This window comes from Oncorhynchus mykiss, chromosome 7, assembly GCF_013265735.2.
Source record: "Oncorhynchus mykiss isolate Arlee chromosome 7, USDA_OmykA_1.1, whole genome shotgun sequence".
Taxonomy (NCBI): Eukaryota; Metazoa; Chordata; class Actinopteri; order Salmoniformes; family Salmonidae; genus Oncorhynchus; species Oncorhynchus mykiss.
Window position 1 is genome coordinate 73,723,225 of NC_048571.1, and position 17,540 is coordinate 73,740,764.

At 41.6% G+C, this 17,540-nt stretch overlaps 3 protein-coding genes across 5 annotated transcripts in view; 2 read left to right on the top strand and 1 right to left on the bottom strand.

The window, feature by feature from the left end:
• The first annotated feature begins 1,711 nt into the window (after positions 1-1,711).
• zbtb49 (zinc finger and BTB domain containing 49) lies at positions 1,712-8,307 on the top strand. Of its 2 annotated transcripts, none has more exons than XM_036984051.1 (8): positions 1,712-1,970; positions 2,442-2,645; positions 2,896-4,037; positions 4,170-4,216; positions 4,321-4,394; positions 4,786-4,868; positions 6,017-6,178; positions 6,445-8,307. In XM_036984051.1, the coding sequence occupies exons 2-8, from the start codon at positions 2,494-2,496 to the stop codon at positions 7,194-7,196; spliced, it is 2,412 nt and encodes an 803-aa protein (XP_036839946.1). In that variant the 5' UTR covers positions 1,712-1,970; positions 2,442-2,493; the 3' UTR covers positions 7,197-8,307. The 2 variants fall into 2 exon arrangements, with proteins under 2 accessions (XP_036839946.1, XP_021466235.2); XM_021610560.2 differs by having other exon boundaries at positions 2,899-4,037.
• A 156-nt stretch (positions 8,308-8,463) lies between these two features.
• On the top strand, positions 8,464-12,758 carry LOC110528471 (neuronal vesicle trafficking-associated protein 1). Of its 2 annotated transcripts, XM_036984052.1 has the most exons (6): positions 8,464-8,638; positions 8,987-9,146; positions 9,459-9,575; positions 10,757-10,867; positions 11,175-11,387; positions 11,531-12,758. In XM_036984052.1, the coding sequence occupies exons 2-5, from the start codon at positions 9,018-9,020 to the stop codon at positions 11,364-11,366; spliced, it is 549 nt and encodes a 182-aa protein (XP_036839947.1). In that variant the 5' UTR covers positions 8,464-8,638; positions 8,987-9,017; the 3' UTR covers positions 11,367-11,387; positions 11,531-12,758. The 2 variants fall into 2 exon arrangements, with proteins under 2 accessions (XP_036839947.1, XP_021466237.1); XM_021610562.2 differs by having other exon boundaries at positions 11,175-12,758.
• A 3,544-nt stretch (positions 12,759-16,302) lies between these two features.
• LOC110528472 (syntaxin-18) overlaps positions 16,303-17,540 on the bottom strand; it is a 39,957-nt gene continuing 38,719 nt past the window's right edge. Inside the window, exons 9-11 of the mRNA XM_021610563.2 lie at positions 17,458-17,527; positions 17,282-17,362; positions 16,303-16,997 (exon numbers count right to left, since the gene is read on the bottom strand). Of these exons, the coding sequence (XP_021466238.1) occupies positions 16,902-16,997; positions 17,282-17,362; positions 17,458-17,527 (247 nt within the window). The 3' untranslated portion in view covers positions 16,303-16,901. The remainder of the gene's footprint in view (positions 16,998-17,281; positions 17,363-17,457; positions 17,528-17,540) is intronic.

A 17,540-nucleotide genomic window follows, 5' to 3' on the forward strand; every position in this document is an offset into this window, starting at 1 on the left:
GCAAGGTCATGAAGGTGCCAAAGCTCAACAGGAAAAATCATATCACTCGGGTAAAGGACCCTTTTCTCTTTTCATGGTCTAAACCTTTTACAATTATGACATAAGTTTGTTAGAGTCCATAGAGGTTTCTGACGTCTCTTCCCTTCTCTGCTCCTTCTTTCTCTGCCTCCCTCTCTCTCTGCCGGTCTTAGATGGAGCTGGCGATCGATCAACTGGACCTGGTCCATCACATGGTGGTCTATGGCTGCAAATAGTCTGTAAACCAGACCTATGAGCAGAAATGCCACATGGGAGAACCAGCTGATGAATACATCTGTGTAGTCTGCCTGTGGTGTAGGAGGGGTGACAGACTGCCCCCTTCTGGAGACTTTAATACATACACACATGCATGCATGAATTAACACCCACACACACATTAGTCTGCACTCTGTCTCTTCATTATTGATTCGTCTTCTCTGGCTTTTTAGCTTCTAGAAAACACTGGCATCCCTATTGGATGACAGGATAATGATGAGTTCTACAAGCTGGAAATTCACTACAACAACACGGTCCAAGAAGCAGATAACATTTTACTAGCTACAAGCTAGTATAACACTTTTCCAAACTACTGATAATGGATCAACAAGCTTTCCATGCTCCAATCTTAATTATTGTGTGTGACATGCAAATTGTGTGTAGGTATGTGTATAATGAGGGAGGAGTTTTTGTTGTGTGCTTGCTGTCTTGGCTTGTTAGTTTCAATCCATTTCTTTCTCTTGCACTGACATCCCTCCCTGCATATCTTCTGTCCTGCTACAGGCAATCAGGACCAGAGATAGTGAAATATAGGACACAACCGGCATCAGCTGTGGATTTGGAAACTAGAGGTGTAATATGTATGTTCAATATGCATATCAGAGTCAGAATCTGACTGGTTTTCCACAGATAACTGACCACAAAATTCACAGCAACATGTAAACCAGAGGAGGCTGGTGGGACGTTTAAGAAAAGTAAGTGCTAAGTCAAATATGTGCAAAAATAAATACAAAATATTACAAATAATTAAAGAGCAGCAGTAAAATAACAGTAGCGAGGCTATATATGCAACTTCTGCTTCCAACTCACACCCTCAAACATTGTTCTCAATTGGCCTACCTGGTGAAAATAAAGGTGAAATAAATAATTACAATAATAAAACAATAGTGGTGAGCTCGCCTGGTAGGCTCATGTCACTGGGCGGCTGGACGTCCCGTTGTAGTCTGTAATAGTTTGTAAGACACTTCTATTTTTAACAGAAATTGTTGAGGTCACGGCCTTCCTGATAGTTTTTGCTTACCCTGCGTTCATAACCAGTGGAAAGGTGATGTTTATAGTGCGTTCAGGACAACTGCGAATTCTAAAAAATACGAGATCAAATCATGACGTCGGTGATCGTCAGATCAGAAATACAAAGATCCAGAAAGAGACCAGAGTTCCCGAGTTGGAATTGTTTTTTAAACACTATCATTTGTTTACAAATGTGATAGCTGTAATTTTAGTTCATGCATGGCTTATGCAGCTTGTTGGTCATTAGACAATCGGCATTTCTCACCGAGTTCAAAGCACGGGAATGCATTCAACTGGTATTTATGGCTTTACAACTGGTACATTCCCACCTCCCACTTCGTAACGAACGCAGCATAACCGGTCAACGCACACGTGACTTCTTTTTAGACAGGAAGTGTTACATTATTTACATTCCGAAAATACAGCAGATGGTTTGAGGGGTTCCAGTTTATGATTCTTAAAGACGTTCAAAAAAATGCTACTTAAGTGTGTTCCCAGAGATGAACATAGTATAATGGTCGTTCCTACATAAAGTAGAGGTAATCTTGTCTCGTAAGAGTTGGTATTACGCATATTCTCTTTGGCTAAGTGTGGAAAGTCATACCGGAAGTTATGTAACATGTTTGAAAGGGACCAATCATCCAAATGAAATATACATTATAGAGGTAAGTCAGCGAAATAAGTATTACATAGTTATGTCGTGGCTGAATAACATCAGTATATGTTGTAATTAGGACCATGTCTATTAGTACAGTTTCAGGTCGCTTAATGTAACTTGTTTTCGATGTGGCACATCGGCAAAGGACAGAGTCCCGTATTGGTAACATTTTCTCGTGGTTGGTCTCAAAACAGTAATAGGTGTTTGCGCTGTCCTTACAATGTTATCTTCCTAAATGAATTATGTTGCCTGAATATTCTGCACTTGTCACACGTTAGTCAATCCCCATATAATTGAGTTGTAGTTTCATAAATAGGCCTACTGCTGTCATGTTTTCCCGCTGTCTAAATAACCCTCGAATTCTATCCCATAGTAATACATTTCAACAATTAAATGGTACCATTTCAATGAGAGGCAGTACATTGCTTGTTTGTAAATCATATATGCTCAGTTCTTCTGTTTTATGAATGTTTTCTAGTTGTTTTGATGGTCATACTTCCCTGGATCACCCGAAGACTGCTCTTAAAAGCATGGAAACGTTGTCCAGTCACAGTGCTTACCTTCTCCAGCAGTTACAGGAGCAGAGGATACAGGGGCTCCTCTGTGACTGCATGCTAGTAGTCAAAGGAGTATGCTTCAAAGCCCACAAAAATGTACTTGCTGCATTTAGCTCCTATTTCAGGTGTGTCATTAATATTAATCATCCACAAGTCATGTAGTGAATATATTCAAGAATATTGCCATACTAGATGAATACCTTGATTCTTAGGATTTTGTTTTTCCCTTACTACTACTGCTGCTATTGAACAAAACAGACATGAAATGGAGATACATCATGCTTTGTGTTCTCATATTATAGCCTGATAGAGCTCCCCAGGGATAAATTAGCAATGTGTCGACATTGTAAAATAACCTTTTTACTTTTGTCCCAGCAGGTCTTTGTTCCAAAATTCGCCAAGTCAAAAAAATGATGTTTTTCAACTGGTCATTCAGGATGTGGGAGGTATAGGCCAGATACTGGACTACATGTACACTTCCCATCTAGATGTCAACCAGGACAATGTACAAGCACTGTTGGACATCGCCCAGTGCTTACATGTCCCAAATGTTCAGAGCATGTGCAACACTTTCCTGAAACCCAGCGCTCCTGCTGTGGAGGCCCCTTCTTTCTCATTGTCTGGTGTCTTGACCTCGGAACACGACTACCTCCTCGGGACTGGCCTTGCCCAAGACGTGGACCTTCCTTGCCCTTCTTCGGTAGGCCAGAGGTCTGCCTTTGGCAATGGGGCACCAATGTCTCATGGTGGGAACGCTACCTCTGAGACTACAGCCATTACCCAGCCAGTCCCAGAGAAGCAGCTAGTACACGGCTACAAGCTACGCAACTTCTACAGCAAGCAGTACTTCAAGCAGAGTGCTGCTGCGGAGACTAGCAATGCAGCATTAAACCAAGGCCCAAGTCCCCTGGTGCTGGTTGAAGAGCAGCAGATCCAATTTGGGGTCACACAACCATGTGCGAATGCCCCTGTATGTTCAGGCAATGCGATTCAGTCAAACCCACCCTGTCCGCAGGCTATACCAGGTCAGAAGGAGTTTGGTTCAACGTTGCCTGCTGAAGACTTGTCAACCACAGCCAACCCAGGAGGAAAAGTCTCCCCTGTCAACAAGCCCATGCGGCCAAAGAAAGCAGTCTACCTGAAGAAATACAACTACCTGCGCCCTCAGAAGGCTCTAGAAGAGATGTGCCTGGAGCAGAGCAGCGAACCAGTCAACCACTGCCCAAAGGAGACTCACCAAGAGGAGGTAGTGGTCCAGAGTGAGACACCTGAAGCTCCCGTAGACTGCCTACCTCCCATAGACTGCCTGGCCAGAGACAGGGAAGTGGTGTTGGAGACCGCAATGGATTCTCAACTTCCAAGTCCACCTCCTGTTGACCAAGAGGAGGAACCGGACCCACCAACCATCAGTGATCCAACAGAACCAACTGGGCATAAGGTGCAGTACTGCTGTGAGATGTGCGGGAAGACCTTTAAACACCCAAGCAACCTGGAACTTCACAAGCGCTCACACACTGGTAGTTTGTTAATTTCACTATTGTGTCATTACTGAATTCTGGAGCCTTAAAATGTGTGGGAAAAATGCTCAAAAAAGTAATATGCTGAATTTTGTAAGGTGAAAAATTGTTTTCGTTTTTTTTTTCTCACAGGGGAGAAACCATTCCAGTGTAATGTTTGCAGGAAAAACTTTTCACAGGTAAAGGTGCACAGTTATCCTTTGTTCAATCAATTTATGAAAGTAATTTAGTGTGTCCACTAGGAAAATAAGGAGGTTTACATGAACACTGTTTTTTTTGACAGGCAGGTAATTTGCAGACCCATTTACGACGCCATTCTGGAGAAAAACCTTACATTTGTGAACTCTGTGGGAAAAGGTATACACTTATTTTTTTATATATTTTTTTACAATTTAGAAAAGTTTTCCATATTGGGTGATCTGTCACCATACTGCTTGAATGGACAGCTCTAAATCAGTTGTCTCCATCTCTGGTCCTGGTCAATTACTTGGTGGGCAGGCTTTTGATCTAGCCTAGCATTTGTAGACCCTTGCTCTAGATAGCACTGTGGATAGCACTACATATACAGAACACATTTACAAACAATACATTACATCTTCGTAAGCAGTAACATAACATCATGAATGTGCATGTGCCACAGCCGTCTAGATAACAATGGATGTGAGTCATAACATGGACTCAGCCATCTAATGTGGTGTATTTGTGTTATGCTGACTACTTCTCCTTCCGTCACTGTGGCATTTCCCAGCTTTGCTGCCTCGGGGGATGTTCAGCGTCACATTGTGATCCACACGGGAGAGCGGCCACACCTGTGTGACATATGTGGACGCGGTGAGTGCTACAACCAACAAATTACTTGTCCCAGTATGGATTCCTGGCACAATATAAACATGGATTCTTAGATGTTACAGTATTCCTATGTGCGTTTTAAGGTGGGCAGTATATAATGTTTGAGAAATTAAACATCAATGAATAATTCTAACATTCTCATAACATTACAAGCCCTGCTATATATAAGCATTTAAAAATGTAAAGAAACAACAATTAAACGTGTTTATAATAGTGATGGAAAGTTTGGCTCATTTTACTAATCTTTGACTCGTTCAGTCAAAAGAACAAATCTTTAGACCCATTTGGTTCATTTGAGTCAATGGCCAGAGCACGCTGGACCCCCTACTGGCGGAAGATGAACTGAAAACTCAAAAGAGTCATGAGTCTTCAAGCCCGTCTCATTCACATGTCGTTCACCATAGCGGGCTTAGCGTAATTTGTGACTGAGACTTATAAATGTGTGCTTTAAACAATTGATTGCTAGGCATACAAATAAGATTATTTATTGATCTATTTGAAATGAGGTCTAGTTGTGGCAACAACCGGACTAGATTGTGAACGTCTCTTGGCGGAATGCATTGCTTGACTGTCGTGAGGCTCAAGCACAATGTCGCTTGCAAACTGCACCTCCCGAACACATTTTTTTTCTCAAGTTCGAATTTGTTGACCAGGGGCTGTGTATGTTTTGGTTCTTCAAAGCTGCGTCCATCATAAAATTCAATAATAAATTATTAGCATTAATTCTTGCACCATGAAATCTTATCAGTTCTAAACATGTATTTTTCTTCTCTGTGATCATGATGTATTTTCCTGCATGCGTATATGACAGACAGTTGGTGGTCGGAGCACGTCTCTGGAGCCGCTGATCTGGAGGAGCGTGTATTAATCCTGCTGAAAGACTCAGTGACCTGCTAGTGCTGGTAGCAAATGAACGACTAAAACGAATGAGTCACTCAGAAAAACAAATTGTGACTCTCGAGTCAGTTACAAGAGTCGTTCAAAAAATACTAATTGTTTGCAAACTGCACATCACTAGTTTTATAAACATGCATTTATTAAGGATGATTCATGTCGATCTCCTATCTATCCATTATTATTAAGTGTTACCAAGTGCTCTTTGAATGCATGTTGTATCCTTCCTTACTCAGGGTTCAGTAACATCAGCAACCTGAAGGAGCACAAGAAGACTCACACTACAGACAGAGAGTTCACCTGTGACCAGTGTGGCAAGTCCTTCAACATGCACAGGAAACTGCTGAAGCACAAGATCAGACACTCTGGGGACAAACCGCACACCTGCCAGACCTGTGGTGCGTATCAACCTGTATTAGGACCGCCTCTGAGGGGACAGACCCTGAGGCTGTCCGAATATGGATACTGTATTTCATAGATACAGACATGAAGACCACAAGAAAAGTTTGGTATAATTTTTTTTTGGTCTATGAATATAGTTTTCCAAATTCAGGCAACAGTATATTTTGCTGCATGAAGGCAGTTGTTGAGAGCACAATGTCAATGGATGGTTGATTGTGTTGGTTGGGTATATCATGATGACTCATATCAAACCGTACCGCAGGGAAGAGCTTTGCTGGGTCGGGCGACCTGCGTCGCCACGTGAGAACGCACACGGGGGAGAGACCCTACCTCTGCAACACCTGCGGCAAGAGCTTCACCCGCTCGGCTGTCCTTAGGAGACACTGCAATATGCACTGCAAGGCCACGCCTGACGACTCCAGCCCTGACGTAGAGGACCCAGAGCAGCCTGGCAGTAGCAGTATAGACGGAGGAGGAGGAGGCCCATTCCACAAGCCTGTCAGCCACAGTAAAGCACCTGAGCCCAGGCAACCACCACCAACCTCCAATACCGTGATGGAACTCGATAAGCCTTCGCCCCCACCAGCACATACAGAAGCCCCGTCGACTAGCATCCACCTCATCCCCTCTACCTCAACATCCTTCCCCGAGCTGCGCTCCATCGTTCCCCAGCACCTCCTCCCCTCCACCCCCTCCCAGCAGCAGGAGAAGTGCCCTCCTCTAGCAGACTCCCTGAAACTGGGCAAAGCTCACCTACCTCAAGAGGCCCTTGTGTTTGGCCCCTATGTGGAGAATGGGCCGGTGGGTGTGGAGATACAACAGCATGGGTCTGGGGCCTCGGTGGTGGCCCGGCCGTACCTCTCAGCCCCAGACAGTTACTGTGGGGCCCTCCCAGGGGCTAGCCGTCCCAGTGGTACCTCCTACAGGGCAAGTGAGGGACCCTTCTTTTCCAGTGTAACACTATGGGGGCTGGCCATGAAAACACTGCAGAATGACAATGACCTGGAGCAGTGAAAGCTGGAGCAAGTAGTGCGTCTAATGTGGCTTCCTTTCCTCGTCTCCTTTTGTCAGCACTGATTTGAAGACACTGTTGTAGGGCAAAACCACATGATGATAATTTGTCTGTTCAGTTCTTTCACATCATTGTAGATGAAGGGAAGAAGATGAGGAAAGGAGGTCACTAGTCTATTCAGAATTAGCCATAGAGTTTCCTTATGATGGAAGACTGCTTAGCACTATGATATTATCTAACTTCAATGAGTAGAATATAACACTCAGGTTTTTCCTTTTATAGGATATTGTTAAGATGGCAAAAAATGTATATTCTTTCTGGATAAGTATGCACTGTTTTGAAATAAAATATGCCAAAAAATATAGTTTTTTGGTTTAAAATATATTGTATTTTCATGCAGTAATGTTACAATGGTGTATTGTGTAAGCCTGCTCTGTCAGCCACACAACATAGAGGAAATGTATTTCTGGTTCATTATGGCTTCAATAAGTGTCTCCTTTTAGTTGATCCAAGCCACTGGCTAAATGTTCTCTTCAGAACAGGGATTTAGTCTGCAGTCTGAGGTCTCTGACCCCCATGAAGATAACATTAGGCATGAACGTGAAGTCATGAGAATGATCACAGCTAAAGTCTATGGATTGAGAATAGGCACAGACAATATTGCAGCAGTGCATAGAATATATCATCAAGTCAGAAATATTGCTATTATAATGTAATATTTACTATTAAATTCACAATAAAGTGGAATGGGAACGATAGCAAAGCATAGCAAAATGTCTATCAGAAGGCTTTCCCGCAGCCACTGCCCTAAAACAGGTTCATGTGAGCTGGGCACGGCGCTGTTCAGCGGCTATGGAGCTGAAATTTGAGATCAGTCCTCCACTTTGCGTTGATCGCAGTACTGTTTTTGGTGCGCCAGTTTTGACACAATAAGGACTATACATTTCTCAAACTATTCACTTTTGGGCTGAAGAACTATAGCTAATTGTAACTAAACACGGCCACCTACACATTATGATAAAGTTGCTTATTTCCATAACAGGAGTAATTTTTGTATAATTCTAAATATTGTGTAATAGATTAGCCCTAAAAAAAAGTCACAATAGGGAAAAACGGCAATCTAAGTTGGTGAGAAGGGGTGCACAAATAACACAAAATATTTGTTTTGTTAATGTAACAATTTTCTTGCCCTGAACCTGCTCTAAAGAGTTAATGTCTTGTGTTGCCTATGTATGGGATGTAATGTTGTTACATCACTTACGCTGCCAACAGCAGCATCCATAGCTCGAAGGGACGCCTTTGAGGAGCATCAACGAGAGCTTGGCCATATTGTGCACCCAGTTTGTCGTAAATCGTCTGCGTCACACCTACACCGGCGTTCTCAGTTAAAGCAATAAAATAGGACAACAAAATAAATACGGACTTCAAGTAAAAACGTTAACCGGTAAGTGCTGATGTATTAGTCAATAGCATATACAGGTTTATCGTTCGTATCATTAAAATTGTGCTTATTGCAGCCGTAACATTCATAGGATACAATGGATGTGTTATTTTCGAGCGCTCCTTCGTGTATTTTTGAATGAAATTAACGAAAATAAATTAACGAAAATAATCCACCTTGCATACAGTATATTTTATCAATTGCAATGTGATATGTAGGTCTGATTTAGCTTAATCTCGGGTGATTCGCTACGTTAAAATAAAATGAAAACAATCACATGCCATTCAATTTTGACGACGCATACATGTATTTCTCAGACAATCACTGAACGATTTGTATCTCTCCGAGCAGGTTATACATTTACAGCCTTTCGTCTGGGAAAATGGTTAAATTGGGGAATAATTTCAGTGACAAAAACAACGCCAAAGCCGTCTCAGAAGATGGATTCGACACCATTCCCCTTATAACACCCTTAGATGCCAGTCAACTGCAGTTCCCTGCACTCGACAAGGTAAGATTTATTCAAGGGACTTGAATGCCTATTGATACAATAGATCTACGCTACCCATTGTCAAATATTGTCATGGGGTCCGTTTTCTTTATAGTCTGAAATAATATGAATGTGGTCAAATAAGGACCCAAATGGAAATAAACGTGTCTAGAGATAATATAATCACTGTTTGGTCAATAGCCTCAAATAAACATATGTAAACCTATTCTCCATTACACACATGAAGGAAATTTATTGCACTTGAATAAACACCTTCATGCAGGCCTATGAGCTCATTGTTTACACATCTTGGTATTTTTCCTTGTGTTTCAGGTGGTGGTAAAGACCAAAACAGACTATGATGGGGGGAACAAGAAGAGCAGGCTGCGGTCCCCAAAAATAGCAGAATTCTCAATAAGCATAATCGAAGGGGTATCTGAACGACTCAAAGTAAGACATGTTACATTCTTCTTCTTCACCCTATCACCTCAACCTGGTGATTATTAAAACTGCTGCCATGGCAATGGCCTTTTAATGGTTTTGTCACACTCAGTACACTCAGGCAAATTCGTATCGTCTTTCACTAATTGGTCTTTTGACCAATCAGATCAGCTCTGTAAAAGAGCTGATGTGAAAAGATCTGATGTGATTCGTCAAAATACCAATTTTGTAGCAAAAATCAGAATTGGGCTGTCTGTCTAAACACAACCAGAGGTCTTTGAGAAGCAAATTGTTCGATTGCTACAGATCATCATCTTAAAAAGCCATATCTGCTCTGATTTGCAAGCTATCAAAGTGTCGGCCATCAACACCAATGGAGCAAATGCATCCCATGACATCCCATAGCACTTGATTTGTATATCTATAGTGCTCTTCGTGGTGTTTCCCAGCTTAATAAGGCGTAATGTTATCACTTGTAAGACATGCACTGTAGATGAAAGGGACATTCATTACATGGGTTCTTCTCTGGCGCCAAGACTGGTTTTGCATAGCATCCCCTCATTTACATTTTTTTTTTAAATGATTTTTGCAAGATGTTTCTAACTGAGAAATATGACATCTATATCCTGGAAATCAGAATAACTTTTATTAAACCTCTGTCAAATAAAATTCACTATGTTTTGTCCCCCGACCAAGACAAGATCAGGGTCTATATTCATAAAGTGTCTGAGAGTAGGAGAGCTGATCTAGGACCAGTTTTGCCTTGATTATAATGATCCTAAATCAGCACTGCTACCGAGACTTTTAATGAATATGGCCCAGGCCTCATCACTGAGTGATTTCTCCAACACCTCTCTCCCACTCCCCGCCTCCTCAGTTCCTCAAAGCGCCAGTAGTCATTGCGTAACACCCTAGCGATGTCAGTGCAATGTTCTTGTGCAGACTCTTTTAAAGACGTCATGTTTCTCACTCTGTTCAGTTTAATATCCAATTCATATTCCCTAATCAAACCCTCAGCCACGTCTTGATGAGCTCTTGTAGATCTGAACAATAGAATAGGTGCAATAAGAAATATGGTAATAACTCCACCTAGCCTTCTGGCCCTGTATCCATAAAGCGCCACAGAGTAGAATCGAGGGGCTAGGCACCTTCAGTAACCCAGAGGTGATGTTTGTGTCTCATCTTCCCAGGTCACTCTGCTGGTGATTTGTGCTTTGGCGTTTCTGGTTTGCGTGGTGTTTCTGGTGGTCTATAAAGTCTACCAGTATGAGCAGCCCTGTCCAGATGGCTTCATGTATGTGGTAAGCAACTAAGCATGCCTCTTTTTTTCCTCTTAAGTATTCAAGTACCAATGAAGACCGACATCTTTAAGAAATCCACTAATCATATCAATGGCAGCATACAATTGCATCTGCGAGATAAAATAATTGATTTACCACAGCAAGTTCTCTCTCTCTGTTATTGGCAACTTGATGTTTGGTAATTTTGGAAATGACAGGTTTTCACAGGCACTTCCTAGACTCCAAGTCTTGCTTCTCTTCACATTTCTATAGTTATTCCCTTTGTTCCTCTGTTAAATCTCTCTCCCTCTCTTTCCCTGTCTTGCAGCAAGGTCGGTGCATGCCGACGGGGATGTACGGTTACTACCCCCCTGGCGGGCGCGGGCGTCTCTTCACCATCATCAACCACTACAACATGGCCAAGCAGACCATCACCCGGTCCGTGTCCCCGTGGATGACCGTCATGTCTGAGGAGAAGGTCACCCAGCAAGAGACAGAGACCCACCAGAAGCTGGCCTAACGCACTGGGCTGTATTCAGAGGTGAAACGTTAAGAATGTTACAAATAGAACTACAATAAATAGAGCTCACCTGATGCCCAATTCAACATGAGCGATAATCACATCTGTTCTACAAAATGTATTTCTAATCTGAGTGTTTTGTAACGTTGCACCCTTCTGAACAGACCCTAGGATCACCATCCAGCCGTGTGAAAAATAGTATACACGGTGCCGTTCAAGCAAACCCGAAATCTGGAAAAACGTTCTTTAGCTAAAATGGTTGTTCTTGAGCTACGCCAGTTTTAACTGATATGATATAACTGCAATGTATCAGGCATAATGTGTTTTAATCAGTGAAATTGACAAATGCATTTGTGTAAGCACAGACAGGAACTGTTGTTGGATGGGTATCTGGTTTGTTTGAATACATACACAGACAGACACTTGTTGACAAAACATCTTTGTACATAAACATATTGGGGAATAAAATCTCACTTCAGTACCCCAAATATAAACTGACAACCATTCTAGTGTCTGCGGCGCTGGTTTAAACACATGCACGGTTCATTTTGTCAGGCTTCTGCATTTCACACAGCCATACTTTGTCTTCATTACTACAAAACATTTAAATTACTGTCAGAGCATGTGCCATTTAACCCTTGAGATACAGAAATGTATAACTTTTTACTCCTCGACTGTTTTGCCTCTCCCATTTGTGGATGAATGGGTGTGTGTGACTGACTTGAAGATTCATTTTAAATTACTTTAATTGACTATTTGTGTAGAGGACTTTTTTAATTCTGACTCTTGTCCAATAGGAAAAAAGGGCGGTACTACCTAAACTAGTCCAATAAGAAATGCTCATTTTTGTTTTCCATTTCAAGAGGCCTGAATTCGACACAGGTATGATGTTCTTTATATTTATCCTGCATAATTGAACCCTCTGTAGTTTATCCGTCTCCACATGCAGCACTTAGAGCTCTTCTTTATTGGGAATGACACTATATTTGATCAGGCACTATGTCAATGCCTTCATAAAGCATGGGAATGCTTATTGTCACTGAATAGCATATCCTGTTTTCTTCTCGTTGCTATTGAATGTAAACGTGTAATGCTATATGAATAGGATTCTGTAGCTGTCAGTCACCATAGAACGCAGTCAAGTCATAAAGTGATGTGTAGTAGAACTCAAGAACTCTAAAAATGAAACCTCTGAAAAATGTGATTAATACATGGCTTTTCTTTTCAACATGTCATTTAAGAGTAATGCCTTCTGTTCTCACATATTTTTTTATACAATGACGTAAACAGAAGTACATTTGATGCTGTTTTTTTTGTTGGGACAAATGAGTAATAGGCTTTGAGCTGGAAACCAATGTAAACAAATATCTATTAAAATGCACATTTCAAAAACGTTTGAGTAATCCATATCTCAACACGATGAAGTTCATTCATGTATTGACGAGGATGGTGTAATAATGCTTAATCTTGTATCAGTTTAATTCAGTAGTGTTCAATTCCCTTAAGATAAAGGAAATCATGTAATTTCCCCAGGGCCTTGATCAAAGTGAGATATTGGAGTGATATAATCCTTTTGCTGGGATATAGGATCATCCAAATGAACAGATTTTCAGAAGCATAAATCTGAGAATTAAATCTCTAAAGCTCATTGCTCCAAAGGCCATTTTCTGGATTGAGGTTCATCTGTGGATACTGTTGGTTTGTCATACACTAGACTGGAGAATAGCTATAGTACAATTTGTATAATATACAGGTAACTGCCAAAATAATGGAAACACTTGAGTAAATGAGGGATACAAAGTGTATCGAAAGCAGGTGCTTCCACACAGGTGTGGTTCCCTAGTTAATTAAGCAATTATCATGCTTCAGGTCATGTATGAAAATGCTGGGCATGCCATTATTTTGGCTACCATGGCTATGCCCCCATAGGATCACAATGACCATCCACAGGGCACAAGTGGTCACTGAATGGTTTGATGAGCTTAAACGATGTAAATCATCTGCCATGGCCATCTCAGTCACCAGATCGCAACCCCTTGGAACACTTATGGGAGATTCTGGAGTGGCGCTTGACAGCCTTTCCCACCACCATCAACAAAATACCAAATAATGGAATTTCTTGTGGATGAATGGTTTTGCACAGTGGTGTGTATTTGTGGATGCCAAGGGAAGCCAGGCTTCCCACAAAAATAGACCCCTCAAATATTTATTTTGTCTCTGTTTCATAATTTTCCTTCAATTTGCAAGAAGCTGATGACTGTATCTCACAGGAGAACATCAGAGCGAGCAAAACAGTGCCCCTCTGTCTCTACGTGTAGGCCATCTATCTGATACTGTCTGGTCCAAACGAGTATGACATTGTTGCCACCCGTAGCATTGAATGCAAGGGAAGCCAGCAAGCATTTGGCCTCCCTTGACAAAAAAAAAGCATAACGAAATTGCCAATCAGTGTTAAGCTAAACTGAGCGAGCTCAACTGTGAATGTTCCTGGCGGGGCAAAAAAAGTGTCAAGGGAAGCCAGCTTGGATTTGGCATCTCTCCTATCAAATCGCTTTGAAGACATACGTCATTAACAGAAGCAACTTGAATTGTTGCATCTTGTGTTGTTGTCCACTGGTGGCTAGATAACTAGCTAGCTAAAATGATCCCTTTCCTAAATTAGACATGAGTGGAGATAAGGATTTGGACTTGTGGTTTTACCTAATTCTCCGTACTGGCCAATGATTATAACAGCAATTCTGAGCCAACCATTAATTCATACATTGTTGTGCCCCTGGCCTGAGAGGATGGAAGTCCAATATGTAGCTAGATGTAGAAGGCTAATGTTAACTAGCTAACGTTGCCCATGAAGGGAAGTTTGTCTAGCGAGCAAATATTTTAGCCAGGTTGCCTAGGACAACAAAAAATATGTGTGTACTGTATGACAGAGTGACAGACCATTTCGTCAACATGAAAGAGAGGGGGATGGTATTGGCGTTTCACTACAAGTAGGGCGAGTCAACATGTTTTTCTACTTGCGCAAACGCAAACAGAAATAAGAATGAAGGACATCATATTTAACTTCTGTTGATTGGACTAAATTGTTTTTGGTATCTTTTAGATGTCACTGTATTACACTAAGCAGAGGTGATTTGAGGATGTTGAAGTTGAAATGGTGCTGGAACAGAGGAGGCAGTTCTTGTTTTCTTTGTTGAATTAGCAGCAAACATATGGCTTTTTTTGGAGGGGGGGGGGGGGGGGTTGGCTTACCCAGTGATTTTACCCACGCACCGCTGCTGGTGTCTCATCCATCCAATAGAGTTCCAGACACTTGTAGAATCTATGCCAAGGTGCATTGAAGCTGTTCTGGCTCATGGTGGTCCAATGCCCTATTTATGACACTATGTTGGCATTTCCTTTATTTTGGCAGTTACAGTGTCTTGCGAAAGTATTCGGCCCCCTTGAACTTTGCGACCTTTTGCCACATTTCAGGCTTCAAACATAAAGATATACTGTATTTTTTTGTGAAGAATCAACAACAAGTGGGACACAATCATGAAGTGGAACAACATTTATTGGATATTTCAAACTTTTTTAACAAATCAAAAACTGAAAAATTGGGCGTGCAAAATTATTCAGCCCCTTTACTTTCAGTGCAGCAAACTCTCTCCAGAAGTTCAGTGAGGATCTCTGAATGATCCAATGTTGACCTAAATTACTAATGATGATAAATACAATCCACCCGTGTGTAATCAAGTCTCCGTATAAATGCACCTGCACTGTGATAGTCTCAGAGGTCCGTTAAATGCGCAGAGAGCATCATGAAGAACAAGGAACACACCAGGCAGGTCCGAGATACTGTTGTGAAGAAGTTTAAAGCCGGATTTGGATACAAAAAGATTTCCCAAGCTTTAAACATCCCAAGGAGCACTGTGCAAGCGATAATATTGAAATGGAAGGAGTATCAGACCACTGCAAATCTACCAAGACCTGGCCGTCCCTCTAAACTTTCAGCTCATACAAGGAGAAGACTGATCAGAGATGCAGCCAAGAGGCCCATGATCACTCTGGTTGAACTGCAGAGATCTACAGCTGAGGTGGGAGACTCTGTCCATAGGACAACAATCAGTCGTATATTGCACAAATCTGGCCTTTATGGAAGAGTGGCAAGAAGAAAGCCATTTCTTAAAGATATCCATAAAAAGTGTTGTTTAAAGTTTGCCACAAGCCACCTGGGAGACACACCAAACATGTGGAAGAAGGTGCTCTGGTCAGATGAAACCAAAATTGAACTTTTTGGCAACAATGCAAAACATTATGTTTGGCGTAAAAGCAACACAGCTGAACACCATCCCCACTGTCAAACATGGTGGTGGCAGCATCATGGTTTGGGCCTGCTTTTCTTCAGCAGGGACAGGGAAGATGGTTAAAATTGATGGGAAGATGGATGGAGCCAAATACAGGACCATTCTGGGAGAAAACCTGATGGAGTCTGCAAAAGACCTGAGACTGGGACGGAGATTTGTCTTCCAACAAGACAATGATCCAAAACATAAAGCAAAATCTACAATGGAATGGTTCAAAAATAAACATATCCAGGTGTTAGAATGGCCAAGTCAAAGTCCAGACCTGAATCCAATCGAGAATCTGTGGAAAGAACTGAAAACTGCTGTTCACAAATGCTCTCCATCCAACCTCACTGAGCTCGAGCTGTTTTGCAAGGAGGAATGGGAAAAAATGTCAGTCTCTCGATGTGCAAAACTGATAGAGACATACCCCAAGCGACTTACAGCTGTAATCGCAGCAAAAGGTGGCGCTACAAAGTATTAACTTAAGGTGGCTGAATAATTTGTCACGCTCAATTTTTCAGTTTTTGATTTGTTAAAAAAGTTTGAAATGTCCAATAAATGTCGTTCCACTTCATGATTGTGTCCCACTTGTTGTTGATTCTTCACAAAAAAATACAGTTTTATATATTTATGTTTGAAGCCTGAAATGTGGCAAAAGGTCGCAAAGTTCAAGGGGGCCGAATACTTTCGCAAGGCACTGTATGAAAGACCATAAGGTTTTCAAAAATAATTTTCTTCATCTCAACAAAGCGTAAGTCTACAATGTGTATGGTCAAGACCTCAATACAAACAAAGAATAATGAATAGCTCAAAAACCACTTACTTCCTTTGAGAAAGACGGCAGAGGACAGTTGCTGTTGATGCAATAACAAGCATTGTGGTCAGTATGTGATACTGATTGCCCATATATGCACACAGTACAGGTGGACGACAGCACTTTGCATTCAGCCAACTGTGTGCTTTACTGCATTTGTAAACATGCGTTTACACTGTCCTCTTGTGGATCGAGTACCGTTGACAGTAGTGAAGTCGTCCTCAAAGCACATGTCTGGGGTCAGTTCTCTTCAGAGTAGGACAAGCTGGTCCTAAACCCAACATTTCATCCATCCAACCATATACTTCAATGTGATAACCACTTAAGCCCAGGCTGATGTCACTTCCTGCTGATGGAAGTCACTTACTTCCTGGTTCTGCCAGGTTCAAGGGGTTAGCTGTCATACCAATCCAGGAAGAGCAGAGAGAAGGAGCACATGACAAGGAAGAAGAGAATCCAGACACGGAATCCAGCATTGTTTTGGATGGCCTGGAAACGCAAGGCAAGCATATGATGAAACCACAGAGTTAAAAGACATCAATGGCTGTGCTAAGCACCTCAAGAGTCAGTCACAAATATTTGGTACATTTGTTTTTCTAAAAGTTACATCCACCAAAGGAAACATGGACACCCTCATAATAAAAAAATATATTTAGATAAATATTTCAAAATATGTTATATATATAATATATAATATCTACATACAATAATATACTGTACAGTATAAAGAGCAGGGTAAACTGCTGGGGTTGTTTAGCATAACCTTCCATTACCTCTCGGATGTCCTCGTTTCCCTCTTTGACGTTTTCAGTGGCTCCCACGACTAGCTGATGGATACTGTCTATCTCAGTTTCCTGTGAAGAACACAAAACAGGAAATAATAACACATCAATAACACTTTATTAAGTGGGATGGGCATTGGACCAGGGGGAATAAGGAAGTCGCTCACTTGCATTAGCACCTTCTCCGCAAAAATCTCCTGGAGACGTGAGATTTCGACAACCTTGCCTTCGATTTGCCTGAAAAACATTG